The 21,572-nt window shown below is 34.8% G+C and overlaps 1 protein-coding gene and 1 non-coding gene across 3 annotated transcripts in view; one reads left to right on the top strand and one right to left on the bottom strand.

Moving 5' to 3' along the window:
• SEMA3D (semaphorin 3D) overlaps positions 1-21,572 on the bottom strand; it is a 200,253-nt gene that overhangs the window by 82,381 nt on the left and 96,300 nt on the right. For both annotated transcript variants that reach the window (XM_087861124.1, XM_045793364.2), the window contains exon 4: positions 7,091-7,153. In XM_087861124.1, the coding sequence (XP_087717250.1) occupies positions 7,091-7,153 (63 nt within the window). The remainder of the gene's footprint in view (positions 1-7,090; positions 7,154-21,572) is intronic.
• On the top strand, positions 12,557-12,661 carry LOC123789740 (U6 spliceosomal RNA). Its single transcript, XR_006778899.2, has one exon. It is a non-coding gene; the product is annotated as a U6 spliceosomal RNA (small nuclear RNA).

Here is a 21,572-nt window from a genome sequence, read left to right as displayed (position 1 = left end):
TATCATTATCAGTCTCTCAGAGAGCTACACAAGCAAAGGATGTTTCTTTATCAGGTAAGCAGACTTAGCACTCTTTAATAAGGGTACCGCATCTGGTTAACTAGGTTTTATGCTGCGGGAAGAAAAAGGCACATCCAAGGATGTGCAAATCACACTACAGACATCTTTATCATCCTGAATATTTTCATATATTTTGCATATGTTCTCAAACACTCATTACATGCAGTCTCTTAAGAAAGGAAAGCTTTAAATCCACGAAGACAGTTTTCTGGCACATAGTCTTGTTGAACAAAATCATATTATGTCAGTGTTCCACCTTTCTGTCAAGGTGTCTGATGGAGAGAATTTATTTTCTATTTGCACAAAGGCACCATAGGGGACATCATGTTAGGCAATCTCAAATGAAAATCTAATTCAGGCAATACATATGTCATACTAATGATTTTGAACAAATAACAGAGACACAGTAATATGAGAAAAGCAAGGCAAAAAATTTAAAACTGTCTGCGATCACCAGATAAACTGTAATGATGGCTTCATCACTAGAATGAGAGGTTTTAATATCCTTCAGCTTTTATTTTACTCACTCCTGCTCACTGAAGGGACTTTTATTTCTTGGCTTTTCCCCCCATGAAGAGCTTTATACGAGGGTGAGATCTATACCAGGAACAGTACACAGGGAGGGGAAGAGTAGAATCACACTGCTGGAGTGAGGACGGACTGACTCGCTGCTCATTATTCCATCATTTTTTAAAAAGCTGTTTTAACAAGTAGTCGTAGAATTTAGATGGTAATTGTTATGAACTGAGTACTTGTGTCCTCTAAAATTCATTGCTTGAAACCCTAACCTCCCCCCTCCCAGTGGGATGGTAATAAGAGGGGGGGCTTTTGGAGGTAACTAGCTTTAGAAAAGATCCTGAGATTGGGATCATCATGATGTGATTGGTGCCCTTATGGGATGAGACAGAACTCTCTTTCTGACTCTCTCCTCCTCTCTCCCTTTTTCTCCGTCTCTCCCTCCTCCCTCCCCCTCTCCCTCCCTCCCTCTCTCTCTCTTCCATGCGCAGGTACAACAGGATCATGGCCATCTGCAAGCCAGGAAGAGAATTTTCATCAAGCACCAAGTCTACCGGCGCTTTGATCTTGAACTTCCCAGCCTCCAGTACTGTGAGAAATAAATGTCTGTTGTTTAAGCCACCTAGTTTATGACATTTTGTTACAGTAGCCCACACTGACTATGGCAGTAATTTTATAAGATTCTGAAATAAATATTTGTATAAAGAAATAAAACTACTTCCTTTCATATCATAAAATACGGAGTCAGAAAGATTAGGGACTATGAGAGACACGGCATTGTTTTTAAAAAGGCTAATAAGGCCCAGGATGAAATTTTATACACAGAGGAGATATAATGTTACTGATTATAAAGAAAAAGCTCTGAATCACACCTAAAACATTCCATATTCTTTAACTTTTCTAGGAGTACTTTATTAAAACACAGCCAGCCCTGGAAAGTAATTTATTATGCTAGTTTTTTGACTTGGTGAGATATTCACAAGGATTTATGAAATTCCTTCTTCTCCCAGATTGGGCTGACATGGAATAGAGCAATTTATGGGTGAGTCCTCAATTGTCTGACAGTTTGCAAAAAAGTCAGTTCTGCTCGAAGTGTTCTGTAGCAAGGTTGAGAGGGTAGTTCTCAAAGCAGCCTGGAGGCAAGGAAAGGGAATTGCTTGCCTGAAGAATGAGAAACCTGGGAACAGAGATCCTACAAGATCAAGTTTTTATTAAATAGCAGGAGCAATGATTAACTTGATTTAATTCACTTAGCGACCTGCATGGCAATTCATGGTAGCATAATTCTGTGAGGCATGAAAAAAGATAATTTTGAGAAGCAGCTTTTTTAACTTTCCCTGAAAGCTGGCTAATTTGTTAGCTATTCCCCACAACTGCAAGTGTGGTTGCATGTGAGCAAACATTTCAATTTAGCGAGTAATATGCTCAAATTTGGAAAAATATGAATTTCTCCTTTCCTTATTCTTCCCACCTACTCCCCTTCCCACCTACCAACACTCCCATTGGAAGAAAGAGAGAAGAAATTTTAAAACTAGCATCGACTTTTTAATTCTCTCAAGTAATGTTTCAATATTTTACCTCACATATACATTTATACATTGTATGTAATTAAATAAATAAGACAAATATAAAACTGAATTAATACTTGGAAGAAAAGGCTAATATATATTTGTATTATGTATTAACACTTGGAATTTTAGTTTCTCCCTAGATATATGAAAAAAATAGCGATACAGAAATACAGTAATTTAATTCTCTAGACTTATATACAGTCCAATTAAATCTAATACAGCTTTATATGTATTTCTGATAACTAACCTATAATTGCTAATTTTAATTAGGTTATATATGGAGAGACACTCTGATTTAGGTATCTAGTTTGTTTTTATTTTTAGTGTATTTTGCAGAATATAGTGATCATCAAACATTTTTGGTCATCACCACAGACTTTTCACGGTGCTACGGTGCTTGTCTAACAGACCTCAGAATAGAATCCAGTCTACAGATTGTCTGAGTGGTTCAGTGGGTTAAGCAGTCCACTCTTGATTTAGACTCAGGTCATGATCTCAGGGTCCTGGAATCAAGCCCAGCTTCTCTCTGTGCTCAGCGGGGAGTCTGCTGGAAGATTCTTTCTCTCCCTCTCCCTTTGTCCCTCCCCCACGCACACGCAGGCACACTGTTTCTCTCTCAAAAAGAGATAAATCTTAGAAAAAAATTCCAGTCTACACAGGTATCTGCTTAGGTCTTACAGTGTTGAAAATATTTTAATAATTTGCCGACACTTCAAAATAAATACATGATAATCCCCATATCACATTTCTCTTTTAAAAATGGAAGATCTAAAGTAGAAGTTTCTACAGAGCAAAAACTAGCTGTCCTGGCAAGACAGAGGAAAATATTTTAAAGAAAAAAAAGAGACATATGCCAATTTATATATTTAAAAGTGTATATATCAAATAGGATAACTATGAAAAAATATTTTTAAGTAAGTTTGATCACAAAGTAATAATATATTTTATACACATACGTATCTTGAAAATATGCATAATATGCTATAATATATATATATATGTATATATATATGTATCTTGTATATGTGTGTGTGTATATATATATATATATGTATGTATATATATATATCTTGAAAATCTGTAAATACCCAGTAAGGAAAAGACAAACACTAAAATTGGAAAATGAACAAATTATAGAGATATGATGTTCCAAAAAGTAAGTCCTAATTTTACAACTACATAAAATATTTAGTATTTATAGTAATGAAAGGATTTCAGGCAAAAATAACAAAAATAATTTTCTTTTTGTTGGCAAAGATTAAATACATTCATTTTATTCATTTACGTATTAGCGTTAAATATTAACCATATGTTTACCCACTATTATTAGCAAGAGTATAGCAAAATATACCCTCTCATGAACATGTACTGCTGGTTAAAGCACAAAAGGCATAAACTTTCTGGAAGGTAATTTTGCAATGTGCATAAAAAATTTTATATCCTAAAAAGCCCTCAAATTATATTCTTGACCAGTAATTCTACTCAATAATCAATGATGCTCACAGTATTTACATATAAGATTTTTCATGTGAAGCATCACTTAGAATAGCTAAAAACTGGATTTATACCAAACTTCTAACAACAGAGGATTGATGAAATTATAAAGGAATGCAGTGTAGCTATTAAAAGTAGTGTTATAGAAAGGAATTTAATGACATGGGAAAATGCTCATGGCAGTTTGCAAAGTGAAAAAAAATGTTTTAGGGGACTATGTATACAATGATTTCATTCTGAAAAATAGTAAATAGATAAGATAGAAGAATAAACATCAAAATGTCACCAGCTATCTCTGGGTAATGTTCATGGGGGAGGAGATATTTACAGATGACTTCCATGTAATTTGCAAACTCTCTACAATGAGCACTTTGTTTTGCTTTTAGATGTTCTTTTAAAAAGAAGAAAGAAAGAATGTAATCATAGAACTTGGGCGATGGAAGATCCTCGAAGTCTACGTCATGTCTCCATTGACAAGGTTGTGTGCCTCTAGGGTTAAGATGACAAACACAACCCAGGCTGCCCACATCCTGTGTGTTCTTTTGCCCGGACTGAGAGGTTGACTCCACTCTTTATAGTCCGGACTAAGGACATTTCTTTGGTGACTTTCTTTTGAATAATATTCTAAGCAGAAACAAAATACTATGAAATAGCTTCCTGTCACTATTTCCTTTCTTTGGACTAAACTAGAGACTGTGGTCAAGAAAGGGGAATAGTTCTCTTTTGTTTCCTCATCTTCCACTCCCTCCCCACCCCAATTAGCTAACTTTCATTATGGTAAATAATTCACTATTTTTCAGTTATATAGTACCTTTGTGTAAAGGGACAGTCTTTCCAAACACTTGTTAATCCTAAAAACACTCTTGGGAAGTAGGTAAAAATTACTAGAGAGAAGGGAGGAGAGAAGGTAATGCCAAAGGTAATAAAAGAGGTCAATAAAACCACACACTTGTCTCAGTTTTCTGTAGGCTGGAATCTAAGCAACGCTGTAAACCGAAGCTCTCTATAACAGAGATATTGAAGAGAGAAGTGATTTGAGGGGTACAGTTTGGGGGATAAGGTTTTCAGACCTTATACGTAGAGTTCACACCTTTATGCGTAGATCACAGTGTTGTGTAAGAACCCTGATTATGGGGCAAGACTTCTGGATTCAATTCCTGGCTTCACTATTTACTAGATATGTGATACTGGGCCAGCCATTTAATTTTTCTGGCCTCAGTCTTCTCACCTACAAAATGAGGAATAATAATAAAATCTAGCATATAATATCGTTATGAGGATTAAATGAGATTATAAAGCATTGGAAGCTGTTCCTGGAACATGGTAAGTGTTATAAAAGTGTTAGCCATTCTTAGCAATTCTAAAATATACTATTATTTTAAAGTGACAGATTAAAAAGAAGGGGACAAGAACCGTATTATCCCTACATGATTCACCAGCAAACTTTACAGATTGTAGTAAAAAGAGAAAAACTTCCCGTATCTCTAATCCTGGGCTGGCAGTAATTGTGCTTAAAGGTTAAAGGTGATTAGCAGCTCCCAAATACAAATGAATTGTAGGAATAGGTTTCGTGTACTGGGTCCTACACACTGTAGGATACCACCTCCAGAAAAGTTTATCACCCTTTGCTTTAACTTAATAATAGGAGCCAACTGAGTTATTCTATAACTAGAATTAGTGAACACACTGAAATGAGAACACTGTCACAAGTAAAACCTTCACTGATAGTTTGACCTTGAGTGTTTATCCCTCATCTACTCCATGGGAACACTGACACTAGTTTATTGAAGGAAATTTAAACCACCTTTTCCTCCTGGCCTCCTTTTTAAACAGTCAATTCTGGTAAAACACAAAATATTAAAGTGTTCATGCTGTTTATGGCATGTTTGTACTGTTATTAACATAATTTTGAAAACTCTCATAACTAATGCATCCCTTTTCCCCCGCAAGTACAAAAAGGTATGAGGATTTGCAGACCTGAGTACCTGCTCAGTTAGCATATTGAACAGGGTGAAGAGATTAGAGACATGAGAGGAAGAAGAATATATTTTAGAATAGTTTGATCTTTTTCAAGTAAAATAAATGTAAAAACTGTTTCTTGTTGCCTTTGATGCTAATATCCTCTGATATATTTCTGTTAACATAAATGTGCCTGAAAACATTTAATACTGAAAGAACATAAAATCAGGCATAATCAAAAGTTTCTTTCGTTTTGATCATTTTGTTTTGCAGTATCGTTACTATGTATTAAAAGCTCTATGATAGTAGAAACTGTATCCTTTCATACACATATTTATGTACATATTTAGGTTCTTAATAAATATTTGTTGAATAAATAAATACATGAACCAATGGGTGAGCAAACCAGCTGTTCCAAATTCTTAGTCTTCTAAACTTCCCCTCAATTATATTAGGTATCACGTGTCACGTTGTTTTATTTTTATCACATTGGTAAAATGACAATTTTTGTATCTAATTATGCTTTCCTATAACACACACTCTTTGTTGTTATTAAAGAAAAGGCATTGTTCATCTTAATCCCCCTGGGTTACTGTGTTTACAGCAACATTAGAGAATGTTGCAAAAGATGCCTCAAGATATCTATGTTTCTGAAAAGTTTAGAACCTCTTTTCATCTTCAGTTACATTCAGGAAGTGATTTATTTTGCCAAAAAAAAAAAAAAAAGAAAGAAAGAAAGAAAAGAAAGAGAGAGAGAGAGCAATTCTCCCTATCACCACAGTGCAAGAAGTCAGGGCAGAACTCAGAGCATCTGGCCTGAATCAGAACACTCAGATGAGGACAAGAGGCAGAAGAGCCACAGCACTCTTCCGTCACTGCTGGAGATAAAACAGACAACACAATGTCGGGGAGGATACAGGGCAACTTGGACAACGCGAAAGCAATTCGGACAGGATGCCTCCAGAGCAATTGAGTTGGTCACGTGTATCTATAGGTTTTCTCTGTCTCTTAAGGCAACTTAAACCAGAAGTTTATATTAGAACCCCATTATTTATCCTTTATAAGTTATTTCCTATAATTATGCTTAAGCGAATTTAAAGTTTAACTTTAATTCAAATTCACTTAAATATCAATTGTATGTTTGTGATGCTAAAATATTCATGATTTCATGTGCATTTACAAAATACAGGCATATAAATGAAAAATATACAGTCCTATAAGTATATTTTCTGATGATTTATTTTTTAATATTTTAAGTGAGTTTCTGAGATTTCTGTGAAGATAATAGTAATATCCAGAATTAACGCTTTAGAAAATCTAGTATTTCTAAATCTCTGAGAATAATGGCAAGACAGAAATATTTATATCTTCTTAATCTTTACACAGAATGTTAATGCAGTCTTAAAAATAATACACCAAATGCCATTAATTCAATAGAAAAATATACATATTTATTATCAGTATCAGTTTAACAAAGGTCTCATACTTACATTGCCATCTTTCCCAGCTAATTTACATAATTCCACTCGTTCCTTTGCAGCGGGCCAATAAATCTGTAAAATATTTCAAAGTGTGTCAGAATTTGAATATCTAAAACACCCTACAAATCTTAAATAGGAAATTGTGTGTGTTAAATTGAGTAGTGGATATCAAGCTAAAAGCATGTTAGATATGATGTAAGAATTTTGAGATTCAGATATTTTCCAAAGCCACCCTAAAAAAATTTCTAAGAAAAACTACAGAACCATCCATTTGTATATTTCAACCTTCAGATTTCTTTTTAAAGGTATGTAATAATAGATACGTTATGTTGGTAAGGCCATAAATTCTTATCGTGATGTCGATAGAATTTCAGAATAGCATTTGCTTAAGTAAGAGATTCTACTTAGGCTGTTTTTCTGTGTTTACTCAGAGTGGTGGGGCATTATACATGTGTGCAGGGAAATGCGTGAAACAGCACTTCATTACAAGCATAAGTTATCACTCCAAGTCAAAGACCAGGGTGGATTTGCTGGCAAATTTAACGTGTATGGAGCTCAAATGCATCTGTCACTTAAACATTTTTTAATGTATTATCTTATTTAAATCTCACAGTGACCCCATGAGATGGATGTCCGTACTCTCCCCATTTTCACATTAGAAAACTCATTCATACAGCCATTAAGTAACACGTCAAGTATCATGCCACAAACATAGTCACCGGCAAGGCCAAAATATGACCCAAAGCCTGTCTGAAGTAGGGGGTCTCAATCACCACATAGTAATTATTATTTGGGTAAATGATTAAGGATAAGGGCAGCAAATCCCTTGGTTGGTAGCTTTTAATCATGACTTAAACATCTTGAATTTTTCACACAGGTTTTCTTTTGTTTTTAACAAAGTTTAGCAATTCTGTCAAGAAGGTTTTGCAAAATGAGGTTCAAACAGTTACTTTACTCCATTAGCTTAAAGAAAGAAACGCTCTCTGCTAAGCTACAGGCAAGAAGAAACAAGAAGAGCTAACTCTGAATTGCTTATAATATATGTTCCAAGAGTTTCTGACAAACTTTGATTATGTTTCTCACCAATGTTAGCAGAACATGTCTTAATAGCTGAGGAAAAAGGAAAATATCCTGAGGGAATGCACCCAAAGAGACTTGTAAAACCTGGAATTCACAAATGACTTAGAAGTCACAAATATTTATATGGCATTATCTTCGTAGTAAAATTTTAGGGTTTTAAGTCCCTGAATAAAGAAGAATAGAGAATACATTTCAAACTCTCTTCCTAGACAAATTCAATAAAGTTACTAAGATTTTTAAATGAAGCAAGGTTGTTCATTTAGAGCACATTCTAACAGGCTGCAAATTATAGTCCAAAGGTGTACCTAGGCAGGGTGGTAGAGCCAGCAGTAGGCTCAAGTGATGAGCTAACCTTGATGTGGTTAGCAGTAAGGACCTAAAGATGCAATTTATTCAAAAATGGTTTAAATCACGGGAATTATACTTTCACACAATTTTGAAAATTAACCAGCCATAAAATATAAATAGACCACAGCAATAAAAAATAGTATGGATGGATCTTAGCAATTCATTATTAAGTAAAAAAGTACAGCCCCCCTAATTACAAACAGAACAATCCCCTCAGAATAATGCTAAAAACAACTAAAATAAAATAGACGCTTTTAAGGTATATGCGTAGATGGAATAAGTAAGTAAAAAGAAAAACAAGAGAGTGATGAATACTGGATTCAGAACGATGGTTGCCCCAGACTGAAAAAAAGAAGGCTTAAATTGTGGTAAGAAACAACTATTTACCAGAGCTTAGCTTTTGTTCTGGATGATGTCTTTTTCAGATATTTAATGCATAATTTAAAACAACTAAGGAATGTAGATTAGTAAATACATTAATCAAAATGGGCCATGCATAGGCTGATGGAGAATAGTCGATCATCAACCCAGAATGAGGTCCTAAATAAATGAATCAACGAAGAGTAAACGTAGAACACCACAGCTCGTGGGAAAGTTGAAAGTTTCTTCCAGTTGTTTTTTAATTGTTTGTTTGTTTGCTTATTTTTAACCATTAGTAGCAAAAACACTGAAGCCAGTATTCTTTTTCCGTCCCATAAAAATGTCATCTTGAATTCATGGTAGTTTGCTTCTGATTTGCATTTGTGAACTCAAGGCACCCTCTCTCAAGGTATTTTTTTCTTCAAGATTCATTTTTGTTATTATTTTTAATTGTGGTAAAATAGACATAACATGAAATTTACCATCTTAGCCATTTTTATAGTTCAATATTGTCAAGTATATTCACTCGGGGCAACCAATCTCCAGAATTCTTTCATCTTGCAAAACTGTAACTCTATACTTGCTGATTCCTGAATATTATAGTGATTTTACAAAAGACAGACAACCTTGTATTATCAGACTGAAAATAAGAGGCATGCAGAACACATATCCATGATCTGTCAACGGGTTTAAACTTTAGCTTGTTTTATTTGGTGTCTACTCTAGATTAATACTTCTTTGAGTCCTTTCAATATGTCAGATGCTATTCTTTTCTGTTTCTCATGATGATAAGTTTCAATCACATTTCAGAAATGAATTTAGAACAAATAGTTATAGATATTTGTTCTGATCTAAATATCTTATTGGTATAAATTCTATAAAAAAAGGAAAGGAAAATACAGAATTCTTCTGTATTAAGTAAATAAGATTTAAAGAGGAGGAAGATTATCATAGGGTTCTATTTTTTTTTTTTTACCTTGAAAAAGCATTTGGGTGATGAGTTAAAGCAAATCATGAGATACATGTTTCTAAAATTGATTTTGAATATATTTGTAGAGGCTTCAGAAAGGTGGGAGTTATTTAGAGTGATGAAACGTGGAAGCCATCTTTATGCCTTCTTTGAAATCTAAACGAAAGTTCCAAAGTTAGCACAGAGTAAGTATTGCTCATTAGTTATTCGTTCATTACACGCATAATTACAAAGGGCCCTCTGTATGTCTGGCAAGGTGTGGCACTGAGTCAGGAAGACAGTTCTATAAATAGATAAGGTACCTGCATTTCTCTGGGAGATACAAAGTGAGCAGAGAGATCAGAGGACGGAGCCACTGTGCTCAGGGAGCACTAAGGGGCCCCAAGTGGCCGACCAGCATACAGAGCCCGACTTTTGAGCCATTGTTTTCAGTTACTTGCTCTTAATAGTTGACTCTAATTTTTTTTTAAGGACTTAACACTAAAATAGTAGTTATAGATTCCTTTCTTCTCTTTGCAAAGGAATACAAATCTCTAAAAGATGTTTTAATGGTTTTGTTGTACATTTTCAGCTATGAATTGTAAGTCATATAATTGTAAGTTGAATTGATTCTTAATTCACATAATTGTAAATTGAAATGTGTCGTCCTAGTTAATGAAGCAATAAAACTAAAATTACAAGCATCAGAGAATCAGGTTTTTGATTAGTGGGTAAATGTTCTACAAAGATACCCAAGCACTGAGAATTTGTTGAGCGCCAGAAACCGATTTTAACAAATCTTCTAATGTCTGTTTATAAAGGATATTTTTTCCCAAAATGTTATCTCACTTTTCAACATTTACCTTCAATCTCATAATGTCTACACCCTGCTAAAAAAGGAAATTATCCTTTAATCATTATTATAGTACAGTAATTCTAAGATAGTATCACAAAGATAATTTTACTTCTTAAGATAACATAAGCCTTAAAAATAAAGATTCATTAGGATTATACACTGGCTTATTTTGACACAATGCTGTCAAGAATTCAGGAATCACAAATAGAATTACCTTAATAACAACAACCTAGGCGATATCTGATGGTCTTCCAGACTCAAAACATTTACTTAAAAGGAGGGAAAAATAATCATTGTAGTTGTGCCAATATTTGAAAACTATCATTTTAATTATGATTTATAGTGGGATTTTCTTTTACTTACCACCTAGTCATTAGAATAAAAGGTCTTTTAAAAAATATTCCTTTTAATTCTTTGTTGGTAAAGAATTTACAGAAGCAAAATTTCACTTAATTCAATCTAAAAATATAATCAAGCAAAACAATAAGTAAAAACAACAAAAAACCCACAAACTTACATGGGGTTGGCAGAAATATGTTTAAGTAGTATTTTTGTTTTTCAATAATGTTTTGAAGTGGCATATATGTGACATATATATCACTATCTCTATTTCTCCATCTATATAAAAGTCTTCCACCACTTTCGTATTTTTCTAGTCAAATTGTGTGTGCGCATGTGTGCGTGTATATGTGCATGTGTGCATGGTGTGTGTGCGTGTGCATATATGTGCGTATATGTGTGCATGTGTTTGTAGGTGGACAGAGAAGGAGAAGAGAGAGATGCACACAGAGATACATCGAGAGAGAGATATCAACTCTGTGTATAGAACAACAGAATTTATGAATAATTCCAAGTTTCAGCATGGTTTACACAAAAGCCCAAGAAGGACCCGAGATCCTCAGATTATTTCAGTACTGAATATTACCATATTCAGTAGCCCAGATTATTTCAGTAAAAATACAATGTCCACAAAATCTATAAAAAGCCCTCTTGATTACTAGGTAATGTGCAGTTTTAAAACAGTGGTTATTAACATTCTCATTACTTCTGAATTTATTGGCAGTAAAATGACATGTACATTTCCTTGTACTTTGGAGCATGGTACACGCAGTGTCAAGCTGTATTAAAAACTGCATGAGCAGGACAAACAAAACACAAACCCCTAAAGCTGACGTAGCTGAACTACTCCCTTAGAAAGTTACGCATGGATATTTTTCTTTCACTTATCAAAAAGAGACATAGCAGAGGCAGAGATGCTACTTGCATCATTGCCATATTAATTGTCCTGAAATATTCCCATAGAACACCAGTTCTTAACTAGCGCTGTGTAATGTGCCAGAGGCAGCCTGTAAGGCTATCGTTTTGGCAGAGAGTAGTCTTTGGAACCTTGGTGCTTAGATACAAAGGATCTCAAATATGTGCAAAGCTTACCACTGCTCTCTCTACCCACATGGAGGACAGACGTCAGAAATCAAACATGTCTTTTCTGTAGATCCAGATGAGTGAGAATTTCTCTCAACATAATTATCCAGGGTGTAACAACTAATTGAACCACTACTAAATAATTAGGGGTTGCAAATTAATTTTAATTTGAGTGCTAATCTTATAGATCAAGTTAATAACAGAAAACTACTCTGGGAAACAAGTAAATAAATTTATAAAACTTCTCCACTTGGAAGTGACAATGTATTGGTTAATGTTTCAAAACAGGTATGACTGATAAGTCAGTCTCCATGTTCTGTAATTTATTGATTTAACCAAGCTACCATATTTATGTTGTTTTCATAACATTTCACAATTGAAATAGAACATTTCCAAAGGATTCATTTGTGTAAATTACACTTGGAGGGATCAAATATTAACGTCTAAAAATATATATGTAGTGCTCACTTTGGCAGCACATTTACTAAATGGAATGATACACAGAGGATTAGCATGATACCTTTGCAAAGATGACACATAAATTCAACACATTATTTTTTTATTTTTTTAAGCTTTTAAAATTTATTTGAGAGACAGAGAGATTAAGAGAGAGAGAGAGAGCATAAACTGGGGGAGGAGCAGAGGGACAAGCAGACTCCCTGCTCAGCGGGGAGCCCGTTGTGGGGTTGGATCCCAGGACCCCAAGATCATGACCTAAGCCGAAGTCAGATGCTTACTCGACTGAGCCACCCAGGTGCCCTCCATATCGTTTTTTAAAAAATAGTAAGAATAAAAATACATACATGTATATATATATTTTTTTCTTTCAGAGTTATAGAATGTAGATTACCAGTATAATAAGAGATCATTTAATGAAATGAAAATTGTCCTCAGTGTCACTTCACATATGCTCAGCTGTTATAAAGTTATATTTTAAACACATTTTTAAAAGAGATTTAATATTAATTTCCTTATGAAAATATAATGGGAGCTGCATACATTTAAAAATACAACCAATGATCTGATTATCTTATATTGATTTTATTTGCTTATCTCTATCCAAAATCCAAAATGTCTTTGTTTGTTCTTTGAAGCAATTTTACTTCCTTTTGAATATAAACAGGTTAGAAAAACTCACAAGTAAATACTGCAATGTCTCTAACAATTATTGTTTCATTCATAACTTATAACACATATTAACAGTTATCACTCAGTAAGGTGAAAATGTCAGGCACTTTATTTTTAATTATTTAATCTTAGGCAAGCTACAGAAACATTCAAATAATGATAAGGCCTATAACAACATCTTAAGGAAATTCTAATTATATCTGCTCTTTGTTAAATCTTCGGAGAAGCAATTTAATTGACTTAAGTTAGCCAGTGCAAGGTCAGTCAAATGGCCCTTGGCCTAGTTCAGAGATGCCAAAACTGAATGGAATACACAGAAGGGAAAGTTACAACTCGTTCATAAAACCTAATTAAGGACAAAAATTCAGAGCCCTAAAAATGCAGATGGGCATTTCTATCAAAGAACAGGATTCGAGTTTTTGAATGGCTGTAAAAAGAGTTGGGAAAATGTTGGTCTAAATGCCATATGATAAAGGATTTGAAACAACCAAGGGAGCAAAGACTGCTCTGGGTCCCAGGAACAGGTAAGAGATCTAAGCTCAAAGAATGAAGTACTGAAAAATAAGGACAACAGTACTAAAAGTAGAGCTTACATGATTGAAACTGGCTAGGGGGAAATTGTTATGGATGGGGAGTTTTAACTCTTAAGTTTGGGTATGATCTGCCCATGTAGCTTCCTTCATGAAGTCTTAGGTGAGAACTGTCTCTCCCTTTCCTTTTTTAGCACTCAGCTCAAACTCTCATCACAACTAGCTTTCTTCCACCCAGTGTCTCTGAATGCTAAAACACTTGTGTTTACCATATCCATCTGCCACTTTTCTTTTGCAAGTAAATTAGTTTGGGACCCTTTCCTGGGCGTAAAGATCAATGAAATGCAATGGAATTAGAATACTAAATTTGAGTCCCTACTTCACAGCTCATGAGCAGCTAATGCTGTGCTTTCAAGTATTATCTCAATACTACCCTCAGAATGAATCTGTTCTACTGGGAATACATCTGACCTCCTCTGGATGGTCCTTTCTTATAAAAAGTCCATTTTAATATCACTTCCCTAGAAAAGACTCTCTGAAGACCTGCTGAAGTAGTGTTTTCCATCTTGCCATTTGCAGCGATGTGGATGGAACTAGAGTTATTACGCTAAGCGAAATAAGTCAGACAAATACCATATGATTCCACTTATACGTGGAATTTAAGAAACAAAACAAACAAACATACGGAAAAAAAGAGAGAGACACAAACCAAGAAACAGAGTCTTCACTGTAGAGAACAAACTGACAGTTACCAGAGGGGAGGTGGGCAGGGGATGGGTGAAATAGGTGATGGGGATTAAGGAAGGCACTTGCTGTGATGAGCACGGGTGTTGTATGGAAGTGTTGAATTAGTATATCATACATATGAAACTAATATTACACTCCATATTAACTAACTGGAATTTAAGTAGAAACTTAAAATGAATGAATAAATGAATGAATGAATAAATAAATAAAGTTGGGGGATTTTTCCCCCAGGATTATCACTACAGTTTTTAACAACACTTAGATGATATGTTTTTATTTGTTTCTTTTTTCCTTCTCCATCAAACACTCCCTTTAGAAACTGGAGGCACCATAAGAACAGAGACCTAACCAGTTTTATTCTCCCCTGGATGTCCAGCATCTGAAAGAGTGCTAGAGATACAGTAGGAGCTCAATAATCACGTATTGCACGAAAGTGAGAGGAATGTTCTTGCATCATGAAAGCAGTTTTAAGAAATCCACAAATGGATGGGTAACTTGGAATTTGTGGTGCAGTCACATGTGAATTGGAGTGCAAGTATGCTTATGGATAGATTTTATAATTCTGTATGATATATAGGTCACAGTGTTCATTATCTTCCTAAGTACATGACTTAAATATATGACTCACTGACGTTTAGTGACTACCGCTTTTGAGTGACAAGAAGCATTGCTTCTACTTCCTACCCTCTTTAGTACCTGGCACCTATCACCTGCATAGTAAGCACTCAATAATTATTGAAAAGTGATCTGCAAAGTTTCCTTTAAAATTACAGCAGAGATGGAGTTCTTGTCAGAGTTCTGGCAGAAGTCTGACAACATCCTGACAGTCTGTTACAGTGACCAGATGGGACTCGCACATTGGCACCCAGGCCAGGGAGCCAGCACATCCATGAACGAGGCGATTGTTCACCTCTGTGGTTAGTAGACAGCATGTGCTCCACAGGCACTAGGAACAGATTAATCACCATGAAACTAAGCAGGGTGCCGTATAACAAAAGTTAATTTATTGGGATGTCCACATGGTTTCTAATGTTTATATTTTCTTAATTTCAAATATTAAATAAGAATAAAAAAGGTGGCAATTCTCTTTTATCAATAACTTTAATTTTAAATGAGAAGTTATTTATTCTGAGACTTTCTCCCTAAATAAAAGATTCACAGGGTAAAGCATTAGAGGGGGATGTCTTATTCAGCCATGATGTGAGTTAATAGAACTGGAGTCAGAAGGTCATTCAGACTTGTAAAAGCATTTCTGCTTATACTCAGCATAAAGCAAGCAAGTACAGGATCCTCATGTATGAAAACCCTCTTGTTTTAGACTTCCTTGAGGAAAGGGAAATAACAAAGCGCTTTTCATGCATGCTACGCAGAGAAGGGTGTTTAAATATTCCACTAAAAAATTATTGTATTTAAAATTACAAACTCATTTAGCTTGGTTATTTTCTTAATATAAGTGCTTAAAAATAGGGGCACAGTGATGAATTTCAAGTAACTTACTTTTCATAATCACATACTGAGTTGATGTTAAATAAGGAGAAAAATAGTACAAAAATTGCATTATGATTGTTAAGTGGAAGAAAAATAACTGTCACATTTATAAACATGGAATTACTTTACTAACATTCTGCTAAAAAGAAAAAAAAAATCCTCTTAAAGTGTCCAAGTTCTAGCTTAAGGGTTTTATGTTTATGTTTATCCAATGTTTTCTTTTAAATAATTCTGATTATTTTGTGGTTAAATAAGCAGCAGAGTCAAGTTCTGAAGCAAATGTGGGGACTTAAAATTTAGCAAGGCAAAACGAAGTTGTGTCAACTTATTCCACAAAAGTATGGGGTTATCTTAGGCAGGCTATGTAATGTATATATTGCTTTTGTACAACGCTTTTTCATCTTAAAATCCATAGGAAAACTTCCTTCTCCCCGAAACGTATTTAGTATTTTTTATATTAAAAACAAATATAAATAACTTTAAACAGAAAAATTTTAAGTATTATACTGCTTTTTCCTTGAACACTATAAGGTTAACTAATAGGTTTTAGGTTTTTGGTGGGGCTCATTAAAAGATCTTAGCAAACACAATTCTTTGAACATTATATTATATTTTATTTTTTAATAGTTCTAAAAAGATTATTTATTTATTTATTTATTTATTTATTTATTTATTTATTTATTTAGAGGGAGAGAGCACAAGCAGTGGGGGGGGGGGTTAGAGGGAGAGGGAGAAGCAGACTCCCCACTGAGCAGGGAGCCCAATGTGGGGCTCGAGCCCAGGACCCTGGGATCATGACCTAAACCGAAGGCAGATGGACTGAGCCACCCAGGCACCCCTGAACATTTTATATACAATATTTAATTTTGACACAAATGAGTTTCAAGAGAAATTATTTTTTAATTATTTAAAAAGGAACAAAAATGATTAATATTATCTCAAAATGAAAGTAAACTATCTGAAGATCAATTTCAAAGTTCATTGAAAAATGGAATCAGATTCCAACGGAGATCTATGGAAAAGCATGGGAAACAAGATGTAAAACAGCATATGTTTTGTTTGAGGCTATTAATAGTCAAAAGGTAAATAATACTAATAAGAACATTAACATTTTTCTTTTGGTTGCCTCTATGGTTCTGGTTTGTATACTTTAGGAATGATACATAATGAAGATGCCCATTAAATTTGGAGGTAAAACAACATCCTTTTGAGGGCTCATTTTATGGCTTTGGTAGTAAGGCAAACGTTAAAAGGGAAGTTTTTGCTGAGTAAAAATGCAAAAATGAGATTCTAGGTCAAGAAGCAAAAAATTTCTATGTAGGTGGCCAAGAATCCTATAGATAATTTCACCCACGTTCAGCCACAAATACTTGGAAACTGGAGATTAGAAAGTTTTTTCCTTTCCCTAGAGAAGGATATTTCATCTGAGACAGTTCTATAATGTGTCCTATAACCCCCAAGGTGAGGAGTAGGTGCCAGGAAAGGAGCTTTGATGGGACCTCAAGAAGCACCTGCTGTTGAACATGCAGTTGGTGGAACATTCTAGACTAATGCCTAAAGGTGAGAAAAAGACTGACAAGCTGCAGGGAAAACAGAGACCAGACTCAGTGGCTATACTGATATCAGGCTGAACTTCTAGAGTGTATCCAGGAAAAGACACATGATAGTTTTCCATGAAACAAATGGGAGCCAAGCTCGCTCAAAAATGGGATGGCATGAGGTCATGTTAGGTCCTGTTCAAGAATGTTGAGTGAAAAGATTTCAGAAATTAATACCTGGTCAAAGTGCAATCCATCTCAGGATAAAAAGTGGGAGCATACCAGTCAGAGAAGAAACATAGTCATGCTTATCCAGAGAACTGCAATGGAAAGAACTCCAGAAAGAGGAAATTCCCCCCAAAACTCCCTAAGATGCCTTTGAAAGAAAAGTCACCTTCAAACATGTGACAAGGCCAGAAAGTTGAGAAGTGAGGTCCCTCTGACAATGACAGTAGAGTAAACACTTGTCCAAAACCCTCTCCTCCTCCCTTCTCCTGATTTGACTAGAGGGTCGTAAACTAAGTTTAACAAGCTTCAGGAAGAGGAGGAATGCTAGGTAGGGACGAAGAGAAGTCTCTGAATACCTCCCTGCCCGGAGTCTTCCCTCACATGGCATGTCCAAACGGGGACAGGTAAAAGGATCAGAGGTTCAATGTTATATGAGGTTGAAAGTTTTATTACATCAGACCGGACCTTGTAATTGCTAGATAACAACAGCCTGTACTACCTAAGAGTGACCTTGAAAACCATGGTTGCCTGCTGGAGTTACCAAACAGGTCTAGAGAAGAGTTCCACAGAATAGATTGAAAGGAATTGCGGGAGGTAAAATAAAGTTGTTTATTATTACACTCCATGAGTTGAATACCAGTCACTGTTAGGTTAGTAGGTAAAATAAATAATAACTATGGTCTCAGAGTAAGTTTATTTCTCATTGATCTACTTGTCTGCCTCTATATATAGCCCACTTGAAAAAGAAAAAGAGAGAGAGAGAGGGAAAAAAAAAGGAAACCAAGAAACAAATCCTTGAATAATATGAATACAAAAGCAGTACTTAGTTTAATAAATCATCCCCTTTGTGACCTGTTTGCTTACATCCTGGTTTAGAGACTCACTCCACCCATGCGTGGTTTGAACTGCTTCCAAAGTGAGTAACATTTTCAGATGGAAGGATCCCAACAATTCATTAACTCAGAAGTCCAACTAACATAACCAAACAGAGTACTGGATATATATAAATATATAAATATAAATATATATAACATATATATATATATTACTGTTAATTATGACTACATTAAAAAAATGAGAGAGAGAGAGAAAGAGGAGAGAGGGAGAGACTTTCAGCTTATATATATAACTCCTGGAGTTTACATAGAGAGGACTCTGGATTTTATATGGATTATTACTAGGACTACTTAAGCCTGGTTGAGATGGAGAATATTCATTTGTAGTCAAAGTGCCAGATGTCTCATAGTTTAGAAACATTTGTTTAGAAACCGTAGGCCTTTAATTCATATAGTACAAATGTCAAAAACTCATTATTATTATGTGTACATGAACAGGTTTCTGATGCGTTACTTATAAATTAATGATAAATGGGTGCAAATGTCCATCCACGGATGACCATCTTTCTTGAGGACTACTAAAATTATTTTCTCATATACTTCCTCTGACTCTACAGATGGTGTAGGATGTTAAGGGCTAGGCCAGGAAAATCTAGTATCTTTAACTTGAACTGTGAGAAAGATGCACATGGAAATATATACGGGGAAAACAACATTACTCAGTTTCTCCAACATGTTTTTCCTCCATCCTAACTGAATTAGGAAACAATAAACTGCAAGCTCCAAATATAAATGCAAACTATTTTTAATTAACCAGTTAACAACAACCCAAATCTTACCCACCCATCTTGAACTAGCTCAAATCCCATGCACATGTGACAACAGCACACTCAACTTATTTTTTTAATGAAAAAAAGAAAAAGAAACACTGACTAAAGTAGAACAAAAGAAGAACAACACACAAAGTTCAGTCACTAAAAAGTATCCCAGGGCACCTGGGTGGCACAGTCTGTTAAGTGTCCCACTCTTGGTTTTGGCTCAGGTCTGATCTGAGGGTTATGGGTTCCAGCCCTGAGTCAGGCTCCATGCTTAGTGTGGACTCTGCTTGAGTTTCTCTCTCCCTCTCTGTTTCCCCACCCCCAGTCTCTATCTAAAATCAATAAATAAATCTTAAAAAAAAAAAAAAAAAGCCTCCCAAGTTTTACTTCTACAAATGCATATAATTGGTTTCAACCCCAAAGACTGACAAAACCAAATCAAAGGAGAATCATTTGGGGTATAATTCTGCTAAGATATATATTCAGTGATGCTTAAGTGATATTTAGTTATTTGATTTAAAAAATATGTTCTCTGTACATTATTTAGTGGATAATGCTAACTACTGGTACCACAGAATAATTATGTAGTCTTTAATTCTTTGAGTTCAAGGATAATCTTACTCTCTCCCAACAATGTCACTCTTCCAATTCTTACAATATTGAAGGGAGAAAACTTACACAGTATCAGAAAATTTGAAGAGATCTGCAGTAGACCAGAGTTTATAAAGCTTACACACATTATAGAGTCACGGTGAACTTTTATAGTGGCAAATTAACTCTTACATAAGCAAGAAAAACAAAGGTCAGCCGATTTTTCGATTTTTACCATGTTGGGTGGAGAAAAATAAATCACATCAAGGATATGTATTTGTAATGAATACTTTCCAAGGCTATCTCCTGAAAGAAAAATAAATCCTCCCAGATAAGTTCCTTGGAGAACTAGCTAATCTTTATAATTCTCTCTTAATAGGCAACATATACTCTTCTGTTGACTGGCTGAGGAAGCATTTATATTTGCCTCAGGTAGCCTAAGTTAATGAGAAAAAAGCAAGTCCTCTAAATAATTTTTTTTCAGAAAATTTGTTTTCTATTCCCTCTCTGTAAGTGTAGTGATCAATGTGATTGATTCCTAAACACTTCTGCCTAAGGTAGTTGATTGATGTAAGCAAATCGTGGTTACAACACCCCTATTTTGAGTTCAAAAATTGGAATCGACATATTTCTGGCCAATGAGATGTGAAGGTTCTAGAAAAGTTTTCTTGCTCCTAAGAAAGAGACATAATAAGTGATGATTTTTAATCCCTTCACATTTTCTTTCTGAATGTGACCCCTGAAATCGTCACAGTCATCTTGCTACCAACCTAAGGATAATGTCAACAAAGAATGGCAGACAGAAGAGACAAAATAACTGGGTCCTTGATAACGTCATTAAACAGATGATATTCCATCTCTGTAGCCACCCAAACTCTGGACATTATTCTTAGTAAATAATATAATAAAGTCCTTAAATTTTAGGTGTCTTTTACTCTATGTGGACTGCATGATAAATTGATAAGTATAATATATTGGTCTCACAATCAAGAGAGAAAAAGATAACAAAATTGCCAATTCATAAAAATTGAAGAAACATATTCTGCAGTGTGTTTTATGTGTAAGACGCTGTACTAACTGTACTATGTGCTAAAGGAGAATCAGAAGTGCATGTAAAATAACCCACTCCCCATTCAAAGAGGGTAGAATTTGGATGGGGGATGTATTTATTTATACCAACGAATAATAATTCTATCAAGTAGGACAACTGACATTGATATCAAAATATATAATGCTCTAGTAAACACAAAGGATTGTCATGGCCCCTAACATAACAGGGAGCCTTGTGGAGCAAAAGGCAATAAAAGGGTAAAATTCAGTAACTGCCTTCAAAATTCAGAGGAGTGAGATGAGCTAGAAAGTGAATGGCAATTTCAGGAAGCTTTAGCAAAGGCACAAAACTTGAAAGGAATTTATTTTGAGAGGAACTAACAGAGAAGATTGAATAAAAGAATGAGAGAGAGGAAGGGAGAGAAGCAGAAAACAAAGTGCAAGTGAGGGAATAATGAAGAGTGGATAAAAATAAGACCGGAAACAGGGAGAGCCTTAGAAGTTAACAGAAATCTGGAGTTC

Source organism: Ursus americanus, chromosome 3 (assembly GCF_024610735.1).
Source record: "Ursus americanus isolate L20-20 chromosome 3, mUrsAme1.1.p, whole genome shotgun sequence".
Lineage (NCBI taxonomy): Eukaryota > Metazoa > Chordata > Mammalia > Carnivora > Ursidae > Ursus > Ursus americanus.
The sequence above is the reverse complement of the archived record's forward strand: the minus strand, read 5'-3'. Positions and strand labels throughout refer to the sequence as shown.